The 10688-nt window shown below is 43.0% G+C and overlaps 3 protein-coding genes and 1 long non-coding RNA gene across 5 annotated transcripts; 1 reads left to right on the top strand and 3 right to left on the bottom strand.

Annotated features, from left to right (window-relative positions):
* Positions 1–93: 93 nt before the first annotated feature.
* On the bottom strand, positions 94–3291 carry si:ch211-57i17.5 (usherin). Of its 2 annotated transcripts, none has more exons than XM_047021646.1 (5): positions 2935–3291; positions 2141–2379; positions 1968–2039; positions 1484–1693; positions 94–843 (listed from the first exon to the last, which is right to left on the bottom strand). In XM_047021646.1, the coding sequence occupies exons 2-5, from the start codon at positions 2273–2275 to the stop codon at positions 754–756; spliced, it is 507 nt and encodes a 168-aa protein (XP_046877602.1). In that variant the 5' UTR covers positions 2276–2379; positions 2935–3291; the 3' UTR covers positions 94–753. The 2 variants fall into 2 exon arrangements, with proteins under 2 accessions (XP_046877602.1, XP_046877603.1); XM_047021647.1 differs by having other exon boundaries at positions 2144–2379.
* Positions 3292–4428: 1137 nt separating this feature from the next.
* cenpw (centromere protein W) lies at positions 4429–5601 on the bottom strand. The gene is made up of 3 exons (XM_047022417.1): positions 5428–5601; positions 5055–5168; positions 4429–4755 (listed from the first exon to the last, which is right to left on the bottom strand). The coding sequence occupies exons 1-3, from the start codon at positions 5512–5514 to the stop codon at positions 4729–4731; spliced, it is 228 nt and encodes a 75-aa protein (XP_046878373.1). The 5' UTR covers positions 5515–5601; the 3' UTR covers positions 4429–4728.
* On the top strand, positions 5175–8836 carry LOC124469244. Its single transcript, XR_006956269.1, has 3 exons — positions 5175–5262; positions 6684–6795; positions 8603–8836. It is a non-coding gene; the product is annotated as an uncharacterized LOC124469244 (long non-coding RNA).
* LOC124469241 (adenosine 5'-monophosphoramidase HINT3-like) lies at positions 5765–10633 on the bottom strand. Its single transcript, XM_047022416.1, has 5 exons — positions 10262–10633; positions 9721–9841; positions 7582–7651; positions 6999–7125; positions 5765–6742 (listed from the first exon to the last, which is right to left on the bottom strand). The coding sequence occupies exons 1-5, from the start codon at positions 10421–10423 to the stop codon at positions 6659–6661; spliced, it is 564 nt and encodes a 187-aa protein (XP_046878372.1). The 5' UTR covers positions 10424–10633; the 3' UTR covers positions 5765–6658.
* Positions 10634–10688: the final 55 nt, after the last annotated feature.

Here is a 10688-nt window from a genome sequence, read left to right as displayed (position 1 = left end):
ACCTTTAGAAACATTTTGTGAAAATGTTTTAAACCTTTAGAAATATTTTTCTACATTTAGAAACGTTATTTTCGTTACTCCCCCCCCCCCCCCCCCAAAAAAAAATGTGTTGCCTTCTGCTTTGCTCCATAGTAGCTTTGTTGACCACCTTACGTTTGTTGTGCGTGATAGACGGAAAGCGAAAACCGGCGCACAATAACGAGAAATAATATTGATCGTGCCACCAAATACAGATTAAAATGCACGATGCAATGCAGTAACGAACCTGGCTTGAAAATGTAAGAAATCGCAAGGACAGATATTTGTGTACAAAAACATGCATGTTTTACACTACAGCCTGAGACATGACAACTGAAACGGTCATCTTAATGTAGCAATAATACTGTCAATACCATGAAATATTTTGCCAGTGAAACCAGCTGTCTATTCCACTAGCATGTCATGTTTGCATGCCATCTCAAAATTAATAAATGATCACTATTATTGTTCACTGACACTTTTATGGAGCCACACGCCTCCCATCAGTCCTACATGTCGACCTTGGTAAGTGTTGGAAGTTTCAGGTATCGCTCCAGTACAGATGGTCAACGATGACACAACAACTCTTAATGTTATTAACGACATCACCAGCAGATGCCTCTGAAGTGTGTCAGTGTTCATCCCCTCTAACCACTAAGCTTGGTGTGATGCTTCTCGTAGCTCGTCGCTTCCTGCCGTAGAGGTCGAGTGTGAAATCCAGGAGTCCTTCGGAGGTCAAAGGTTAGTGTCGGTAAACATGGTGTGCTCCTTCCTCACTGTGCTGAAGCCTTTGATCGTGTCGACAAACTCCTCGTCCTCCATGAACTGACATGGGGAACAGAACGACCGGAAGATGATCTGGGTCAGTTTGATACTTGATCAGATGCATCATATCCAGTCAAAGACAGAATCTGTTTTTTTATACACTATACAGTATCCATATGTAGTGTGGGATCTACTGTAACTGTAATCCTATAAATCATGTTGTGTAAAGTTCTGACCGTGCAAATTGTTCATTACAATCAATGGAAAAGTATTTATGTTTTTCCAACTGTTTTGTCCAAAGCAACGTAGCCTACAGGGTTTTTCTAGTCTTCTAGCTTCATCACTTGATTAGCACGCAGGTATCCAGGTGCTAGCTATGTGTTGATAGCAAGTATTCTGGTACTAGCTAGCTATGTGTGGATAGCAGGTGTTAAGGTATTAGCTAGCTATGTGTTGATAGCAGGTGTTCAGGTACTAGCTAGCTATGTGTTGATAGCAGGTATTCAGGTACTAGCTAACTATGTGTTGATAGCAGGTGTTCAGGTACTAGCTAGCTATGTGTTGATAGCAGGTATTCAGGTACTAACTAGCTATGTGTTGATAGCAGGTATTCAGGTACTAACTAGCTATGCATGGATAGCAGGTGTTCAGGTATTAGCTAGCTATGTGTGGATAGCAGGTGTAGTTGTTCATGACTCACCATCCCGCTGTCGTGTCCGTGGACGTGGGGGTCCCACACTTCCTCGTCCTCCGTCAGGGACTTCCTGTCTATCAGCTGGCTCACGCTGCGCCGCAGGGAATTCTGTGAAGGGTCCGGGGGCACGGCATAGAGAGAGGACACGCTGAAGATCCCCAGGTCTGCCTCCGCAGGTCCGTCTCCTCCCGGCCCCAGCTTGCTGTCCAGTACCCCCTTCACAGGTACACAGAGACTCATAGTTACCAGGTACTGTACCCCCTTCACAGGTACACAGTTACACTTAGACGCATAGTTACCAGGTACATTTTTACATCCACATTGTAGCTATTCATTCAGCAGAAGCAGTCATCCAAAAGCAACATTAAAACAGTGCAACTAGAAAGTACAGCAGAAGATCAAGGATCAGATGTGGAGAGTTCTAACAGTATTTCAGTGGTCAGGGTCAAGGAATGGTCTGTGTTTACAAGTAGGTGTGTGTATGTCTCACCTCTAGATGCATAGTGAACCCTTTGAGAGTGACGCTGTTGGAAGCGTTTGTCGTATCAGGCACCGTTTCAAACTGTAAGAAGAGTGAGTTTGTCAAGCAGCTTGTAAGGTTTTCACATTACAGGTGTGCTTTCCAGGTGTGAGGTGCTTCCTCAGGTGGGAGTGAGGGGTTACCACCATGGGGATCCTCTTCTGCAGGGGCAAGGCAGCCAGAGGGGGGCGCTCTCGGGTGAAGGGGGGCTTGTTCAGGGCCTTGTGGAGGATGAGGGCCAGGATGAGGGCCAGGAGGAGCAGGGCCACACCCGCCATCACACAGATGAACCACAGCTCTCGGTAGAAGAGGGGCGACTCTCCCTGCCCCCCCTCCGCTCGCTCACCCCCTCCCCCGCTGGGAGGAGTGGGCCTTACTGGATCTGGGGAGGGAGTGGAAGGAGGGTGGAGTGTTGGGAGGTGGGGACAAGGAGAACAGTTATTCCTGGAGGAAAGGACCTGTAGATCGACCCGTCAGTGGTAAACTGAGCCAGAGGCCTGGAAAAGACAGACAGGCCGACTTATGTTTCTGTTCTAGATGGTTCTGTGTCGGTCCACACATGCTGTTATCATCAGTAAACGCCTCAGATCTCTTTTTTTCTCTCCTTTCTCTGTCGTCTGTGGGTCTCATGCAGGTGAAAGGGACAAGTCAACAGTCCTTTCTTTGAAAGGTGATCAGACACACGCAGCAGAGATAACCGTGTAACTGGAGACACGCTCGTTACAGTGGCCTACTTTCTACCAGCCCTCATCCACTCTCATCCCTCTCTCCAAAAAGGGGCAGTACAGTCTCCCTCATCCTCTTATACCTCTCCAGCTCTCACATTGTTTCATAACTGATCTGTTGGAGGGATCCAAGACCAGGATGTTGACAGGAACAGGAAGTTGAGGAAAAGGAACAGGAAGTTGAGGGACAAGAGGACGCTGTTGGTACTTACCAGTGCTGGTGTCCGTGGTGCAGGTGGTCTTGGGGGCATCGACACCCCCTCACCGTAGCGTGCATGTGGCCAGGAGGGTGAGGGCTGTGGGGGTAAGGATCACACTTGTCGCCACATCAATATTTCAGTGTCGCTTACCCTGGCTGACACACTCTACGCAGCGCTCCAGAGGAGTCGTCCAAAACACAACGTCCGATAAAGGCAAGAAGCACAACAGCTAAGCGATCCAGCTGTCCCTGGCCTTCTGGAAGCTCCCAGGATGTGTGCGTGTGTGTAGGGCACGGAGAGAGAGAGAGGTAGGGATAGATGCAGGTCTCGTCTGCTGAAGCTGGTTGTGTGTCCTCCTAACCTCAAATATTTCCCATCAAGCCCTGCTTCCCCCCAGGAGCGTCATGGCAACTGGCAGGTGTCGGGTGTCAGTTTACCTGAGCAGGTGTGCCTGCAGCCATCTCAGTATTGTGTGTGCGTGTGTACTTTTGATCTTGACAGTAAGATCAGAAATACAACTACCATCAGATTAAATCTTTAGTTTTATGTCATAATGTATTCACTTAGTAGACAATTTTTACATTCATTATTACAAGTAGTGTTAATAGGTCCTGTGCTTGGAAAACCCCACCAGTCTTTAGAAAACCACAGCAAACACATGCACTTGGGGAATCACCTGTGTGTCAACTATTTATTTGACCCATGAGGTCATCACAAATGGCCGTAGCAGCATGCAGTATTGCACATTAAGTGGTGTGCCAGATATCCAATGAACAAGCTCAAATGTTGGTGTCTCCTCACAAGATCTTCAAATCAAATTTGATCTATTGTCCTTTTTACAAATAATGTTACAGAAGGCTTCATAGATGCCCACAGATCAACAGCTATAACCAACGTAAACAAACTCCCCAAAAGCTCATTGAAAAAAAGGTAAGAAACCTTGGGAAGAGCAGTTCAGTGAGGGATCCCCTCCTCCAGAGACGGTCAGAGACACAGAGAGGTGCAGACCAGAGGCTGGAGAAAATGTTGCAGTAAGAATACAAATTATTGTATTACAAATTGTCCTATGACTAGATAGATACTGCTTCACTAATCTTCAACTGCATCTATAACATCTTCCATCCTGGGAGAAGATGAACTCCACACTGGCCTCCCTGTGGGAGAGGAGAGTATTACATCCTGGATGACCAGGACCAGGGTGATTCAGAGAGCAGTAGGTCTGCTTTTTTTAGACATTCTCTGGCTCTATGGCTCTGCCTTTTTCGAGGTAAACAAGTGACGTTGCAATATTTGAACATCCATTCTGATTGGTCAATTTAGTAACGAGAGACCAGTCTCTGGCACTGAGTGCAATCTATGTTAGACATTCTCTGGTGCAATACACTCACTGAATCTGGCCATATGAAACCGCCTGCTTCCTCTTGGAAAATGAAAACATTTGTAATATTTCTATACCTAGACTATCATTTTCATCATCAATGTATGAACAATTTTGTAAGAAAAGGATTTAAATAAGTCGTTTTTATTGAACTTTGCCTACTGCGGAGCCGCTCCTGGTTCATGGTTTGTCCCCGGGATGAAGACTTGGAACGAAACTTCAGAAGTTTTCAAAAAACCCTCGACATTGAACACAAATGTAATCAAATACACAGAAAATTAAAATTGTCATACATCAAAATAAAAAATAATAATGCATGTCTAGCAACAAATGTGAAATACATAAAATGTAAGACTGTTGGTATCAAGGCGTGGGCTCTACAGGACGAAGTGAAGTGGTTGCTGTTGTCACTGTCCAGGAGTGTCGATTCAACCTCTGGCTCTCTTTAGCACTTTCTACAAACACAAGAAAAATAATATTTGAACATTATTTTTTACTATTCTTAAAGTATACTGACACTAGTATGTTTTACACAAAAAACAATCAATAGACATTCAGATTTTTACAATTATAACGTTGAATACACAATACAATTGCGATGCTTGGTTAAACCAGTTATATTAAATGTAGCTCTATAAACGTAAGTAAGCCCACTAAAGTGACTGTTGAAGCCCAATTCAAACGTTTGTATTTGTTTTGTTTAAAACGTTCAGTTAAACATGGTTGTATTTTCTAGCTGAGCTGTCCATTAGACCTTGGCCACTGCTGCCACGTGCTGAGCCTTGATGGTCGCGGTTTTCCCCTCGAAAGCTCGCGCCCTCGCCTCCTCCGCGAGACTGTGCATGAATAGCAGCACGCTCAGCTCCACCTGAAAGCGACAGGACCGGAGATGGACATTTAAGATTAAATAAATACGAAGCCTCAGACGACCATGGTCACTCTGTAAAATAATCTCCCAAAAGGTAGGCCTACTTGCGTTTATAACATTGATTAACGTTTGGATTAACGCTATTTCTCTGTCTGCATCTCAACAACACTACTGATATAACCTAGGTAGGTAGATAGCCGTGGGAGCGATAAGGACGAACATTGACGTTGTTAAAAAAGTTCCGCTTTTAGCAACTTACCATTGCATCTGCTGCGGTGCCAACACGAATGTGAGATTTCTTCTTCATTAAAGACTTTAGTTTGCTCCTTGGTGCCCTTTTCACCATGTTGACGACGTCAGATTAGCTCTTTCAAACAACAGGCAGCTTTGTTTATGTTTTCCAATTTCCCGCCTGTTTACTACCGGCGCATGATATGACGTCAGTAATGCAGACACAGAGCCGGATTTAGAGGTTTAGCGCCCTCGTGCGTTTTCTTAATGATTGGTTTCTAAACTCGATTATCATAAATCTTCTCTCGACACGAATTTATCCTTATGCAAATGACTTTCAAAAGTCTGATTTGTAGGACGCTATCAGCACCAAGGGTTCTAAAAAATAATGTCATCAGGATTCCATGAGAGAAGGAACCCAAGGTCATAATATGAGTGAAATAAATTAGTGAACCTTTTTTAATGACACACACCCATACGACAAAAGACAAGCAAACATGTAATATTTGGACAAAGATAATTCGACCTTTTAAGCAGAACATTAATCTTTGAAATGCTCTTGTGTTTTAATCAAAGTAAAAACAATTGTACAAATAACAAATTGTATTATTTAAAAGTGAGAAACTAGCCCAGAGAAAGAGAAAGTCAGTGATATAAAGCCCTCGGTGACAGCTGGACAGTCCTTATAAATGGCTGAACAACTCTAACTTGATTTCATGGTTAAGTCTCCCTGAGGTAGGATCACTGTCCAGAAAAGAAACATATGACATATCAAATCAGGATAAAACATATAACATATCAATTTAGGATAGAACTATGACATCAAGCCAGGAAGTACATTAGAGCTGACGTATTACCATTGGCTGGTTTAACACAACATGTACAGGGGGATTTGAACCTATAACTGTTTGATCTGCAGTCAAATGCTCTACCACTGAGATATACCCATCCCCCAAGACCAAAAACAATTATAAAAGAAAACTGTGGTTAAGCTATTCAGCTGTTAAGCTATTAACATTACATTACATTCAGTCATTTAGCAGACGCTCTTATCCAGAGCAACTTACAGTAAGCACAGCAACATTCTCCCCGAGGCAAGTAGGGTGAAGTGCCTTGCCCAAGGACACAACGTCATTTGTCATGGCCGGGAATCAAACCGGCAACCTTCTGATTAATAGCCCAATTCTGTAACCGCTCATCCATCTGACCCCCTGTATTTAAAGCTATATTATATCTCCTCTGTTTCAACAACATTATTCTCAACAACAATACCATGTTTGGCAGGTCCTGTGATGCTGGACAACCCCAAGATCAGATTTCAGTCTGGCACGAAGACAGTCCTCCTACAACATAAACACTTTGGTGTTCAAGTGTACAACCGTACAACAATTACATAGTAAGTGCGTGTGTTCATGTGTGTTGTATGTTTGTGTGTTTCCATGAGAAACACTGAGTTTTTATTCATGCCTCCATTCAGCAGTTGAAAACACTTTGCAGCACTTTGCAACACTGGGAAAACAATGTTGCTAAATGTGCCACCGCCAAACAATACTGGACCAGAGCTTCATCTGCATGTGGTGTGTGTGATCGTGTACTCACCGTGATAAACCTGTCTGTGTGGGGCAAGAACTTGTGGGCCATGTAGTCAGATATCTGGCTGGCTGGTGCCAGAACGTGGAGGTGGAGGTGAGGGATGGAGATGTAGGGAGGCCAGTGGAATCCCATCCTGAGAGGACAGGAAACGCATCACACACAGGAAACACATCACACACAGTACTGCACAAAAGTCTTGGGCACAAATAAGAACAACAAAAAGTTTAGGAAAAATGCTTTAAAATAATTCAATGAAAGACTAAACAAGATATTTCTCAACCCTGTACTTTTATACAGCCACACAAATACAAAGGACACCTTTATATTTTTCAGACAATATTCATTTAGAAAATACTTTCGCACTTATGTTATATATAAAATATATGTTATATCTACAGTATATATTATGTTAAAACCTATATATGTTATAAAGTGCACATATGCAGTTTATGTTCACATTATGACTCTCCAATTTAAATCTTCACTTGACCATATTTTCATAAATAAATCTTTCTGGTAATTTTACTTCTATATTCATTTAGGGGCTTCCTCAAACAACCAGTTATCCTCAGATGAAGATGTGTCATACCTGACGTCCTCCCTGTTGGTGACATTGTTGTCCTTCAGAACACGCCTGCCCATCTCAGCCATTCTCTTTACTGCAACACAGAACACGCAACTGTTGTTCCACAACCCCTGATTTTTACTAGCCCTGCTCCGGCACAATGTATATGGAAGCCACGGCAGCATCTTGCTGCCACTCCACAAAAAGAAAAACGGATCAGTGTCACATTATAACACGATATGCTTCTTGTTATAACAAGATGTTTATCATGTTCAAACAAGTTATTTTCACGTTCTAACGTGAAAATAACTCGACCTACGGTCTCAGTTAACAAATGTTTTAACAAATCTGTTTACAAAGGCGTTTGCAGACCTGTCGAAGAGGAAACATTTGCAGTTTATTGTTAGAACGTGATATGTTTGCATCACTTTACAACGTGAAAATACCTTGTTATAACATGATAAACATCTTAACAAGAAACATATCATGTTATAACGTGATACTGATCAGTTTTTCTGGAGTGGCAGCAATACGCTGTTGTAGGAAGCAAATTAGTGACAAATTTTATTTTATTTTAAAAGTCACTGAATACTTAATATTGAAATTTAAACGCCACCGAATTTGTTGGTTTTGAATTCACCTCTTTAAAATTGAAATATGAATTGATTTTGGTAGTTCAGGTTTCTCAATTCAAACATTGAAATTAAAATGCCCCAAATAAAAAATTCAAGCTTCAGAAATTCAAATAGAACAGAATTCAGGCTGCATTCAGGCCATCTCACTTCTCCGAAGTGAGATGGATCACATGGGGGGGTGGGTTCTAAATTGTACGTCATTTTTTTTTACCTTCTTAATTAATACGAGTTCCCCTAGCCTGCCTTTGGTCCCCCAGTGGCTAGAAATTTCGAAAGGTGTAAACCAAGCCCTGGGTATTCTTCTCCGCCTTTGAGAAAATGAAAGCTGAAACGCTCGGTTTTGAAAATGCTGGTTCTATGACGTCATAATAGCGAAGGTTACGTCCCCTTTCTCTGCTTTGCCCGCACAGAAAATGTAGCCCACCAATGAGAACATGAACTATGACCATGCGAGCGCAGCCCCCTGAGCCCCGCTCAGCCCTGCTGAGAAGGTGATTGGCTGCAATTAGCCCACCCTCGAGGACCTGCACAGCCTCGAGGTCCTGGCAACCCTTGAGGACCTGAACACCTCGATGACCCTGAGGCAAGCGAGGAAGATTGTGGCGGACTCCTCCCACCCTGGACACTCCCTGTTTCAGTCCCTCCCCTCCGGCAGACTCCTCCCACCCTGGACACTCCCTGTTTCAGTCCCTCCCCTCCGGCAGACTCCTCCCACCCTGGACACTCCCTGTTTCAGTCCCTCCCCTCCGGCAGACTCCTCCCACCCTGGACACTCCCTATTTCAGTCCCTCCCCTCCGGCAGACTCCTCCCACCCTGGACACTCCCTGTTTCAGTCCCTCCCCTCCGGCAGAAGGCTGCTTTTTCTTCCCTTACCGCTGGCCTCTTCAATAAGGCCAAGGTTCACACTGACTTTTATGACTAAATGTCCTTAAAACACATCGCTTTTTGCACTGCATCACACAATTGTGTCTTGTACCATTTGTTTTTTTTGTAATATTTGTATTTCTTGTATTTTTATATTGTATAAATGTATATTTTATTTAATATTTTATTGCACAGTTTACTTTATTATAATTCGACTTAGTTATTGCTAGTTATGTACCCTTACAAATAGTTAGTCCTCATTTAAATGTAAGATTCTTATATGTTTATTGTATGCACCTTCCTACCAAAGCAAATTCCTTGTCTGTGCAAACTTTCATGGCGAATAAAATCGATTCTGATTGCTTCTTTCTTCCTCATAGCATTTAAAGGTACAGACACAGAAACAGCACGTCCTGAGGAAAGCTCTTTGTGGGACTGCTCGTAGTGGCTAATTCTGCACCAAGGCTGAATCTCGGGAAAGAAACTTCAGATAGGCTACAGTATTAGGGGACCACTAAGGACTATAAAAAAGCATGACTGTCATGGGATCTTTAAGAGGCGAATTCAAAACCAACAAATTCGGTGGTGTTATTCAGTATTCAATGCCTTTTAATTCAAAACATTGTCACCGATTTGCTTCCATAAATATAATTATGTTTTTACCGAGATCCACGTGCTCCTCGGTGCAGAGAGAGCGACAGCTGACAATGTGACGTCTCGTCACGACCAGGTAGTGATGCGGAGCAGCAGGCAAAATGTCTCGAAAACAGACAAGTTCTGCATCCTGTAAAGAGATTTTAGGACAAGATGCAGACAGGACAATGTCGATAAAATGTTAAATAGATAAATAGCGTAGCCCTTGTAAATAATGAAAATGTTTAGCAATGTTTGGGACTATCTCGTTGTTATGATCTGTGACCTATGCTCTTTTGTAAGCTCTCTCTTGGAAGTCGCTGCGCGTCTGCTAAATGTAAATGTTTAGGCTATAGGAGTTCGAAGGGGATGAGCAGTTGAAAGTAGCCTACGACAAATTCCAAACATCACAAGTTACTAAGCATTAATTACGTCACATCTGAGAGCGTCCAAATAAAAGCAAAATACCAAAGAATATGTGTGTCCAGGTTATGTAGTAGGCTACCGGTTGACGTTAACCGGTAAAACCCTGCGTATTGCGTCATGACAACCATGCGGGCAGAAGGCCAACCTTTTTAAGAATTTCTGTGCCTTCATTCATGCCGTTGACGATCATACAAAAAACGCAGTCGTCGTCGCTAAAATCAGCATTTTCGTCATAATCCGTATGTTGTTGTTCACTGTAGACGATGGTGTCTTGACTGTGTTGGACTGGGATCGAGTCGTCCTCCATATAGCCTACATCAACCCAGGCCGTAGGCTATATATATATTTAATGTAATCAAATGTAGCCCACTAATTTATAACAGTTCTCAATGACAGGCTTGTGTCAAACACGATTTCCTTACGGTAAAAGTAGCCTACAGTAGCCTACCTTAACTGTAGCCTAAATGACAGTGGTATAAAACTCCGAACTTCCTCAATCCCGCCCATCATGACCACATTTAACCCACACGGCACTATGTTTCAGTTATGGGAAGGAGACAGGAGGTTTGTCT

This window comes from Hypomesus transpacificus, chromosome 6 (assembly GCF_021917145.1).
Source record: "Hypomesus transpacificus isolate Combined female chromosome 6, fHypTra1, whole genome shotgun sequence".
Lineage (NCBI taxonomy): Eukaryota > Metazoa > Chordata > Actinopteri > Osmeriformes > Osmeridae > Hypomesus > Hypomesus transpacificus.
Note: the sequence above shows the minus strand (reverse complement) of the source record. Positions and strands in the feature narration are given on the sequence as shown.

Coding starts and splice junctions, on each gene's coding strand:
- LOC124469241 (XM_047022416.1), bottom strand. CDS start 10,423: ATGGAGGACGACTCGATCCCAGTCCAACACAGTCAAGACACCATCGTC. Junction 7,652..9,720: donor CGAGGAGCACGTGGATCTCG/GTAAAAACATAA, acceptor TCTGTGTTGCAG/TAAAGAGAATGGCTGAGATG. Junction 7,126..7,581: donor ACCAACAGGGAGGACGTCAG/GTATGACACATC, acceptor CTGTCCTCTCAG/GATGGGATTCCACTGGCCTC.
- si:ch211-57i17.5 (XM_047021646.1), bottom strand. CDS start 2,275: ATGGCGGGTGTGGCCCTGCTCCTCCTGGCCCTCATCCTGGCCCTCATC. Junction 2,040..2,140: donor AGAAGAGGATCCCCATGGTG/GTAACCCCTCAC, acceptor CTCTTCTTACAG/TTTGAAACGGTGCCTGATAC. Junction 1,694..1,967: donor GGTTCACTATGCATCTAGAG/GTGAGACATACA, acceptor GTACCTGTGAAG/GGGGTACTGGACAGCAAGCT.
- cenpw (XM_047022417.1), bottom strand. CDS start 5,514: ATGGTGAAAAGGGCACCAAGGAGCAAACTAAAGTCTTTAATGAAGAAG. Junction 5,169..5,427: donor GCACCGCAGCAGATGCAATG/GTAAGTTGCTAA, acceptor TGTCGCTTTCAG/GTGGAGCTGAGCGTGCTGCT. Junction 4,756..5,054: donor ACGTGGCAGCAGTGGCCAAG/GTCTAATGGACA, acceptor TTGTGTTTGTAG/AAAGTGCTAAAGAGAGCCAG.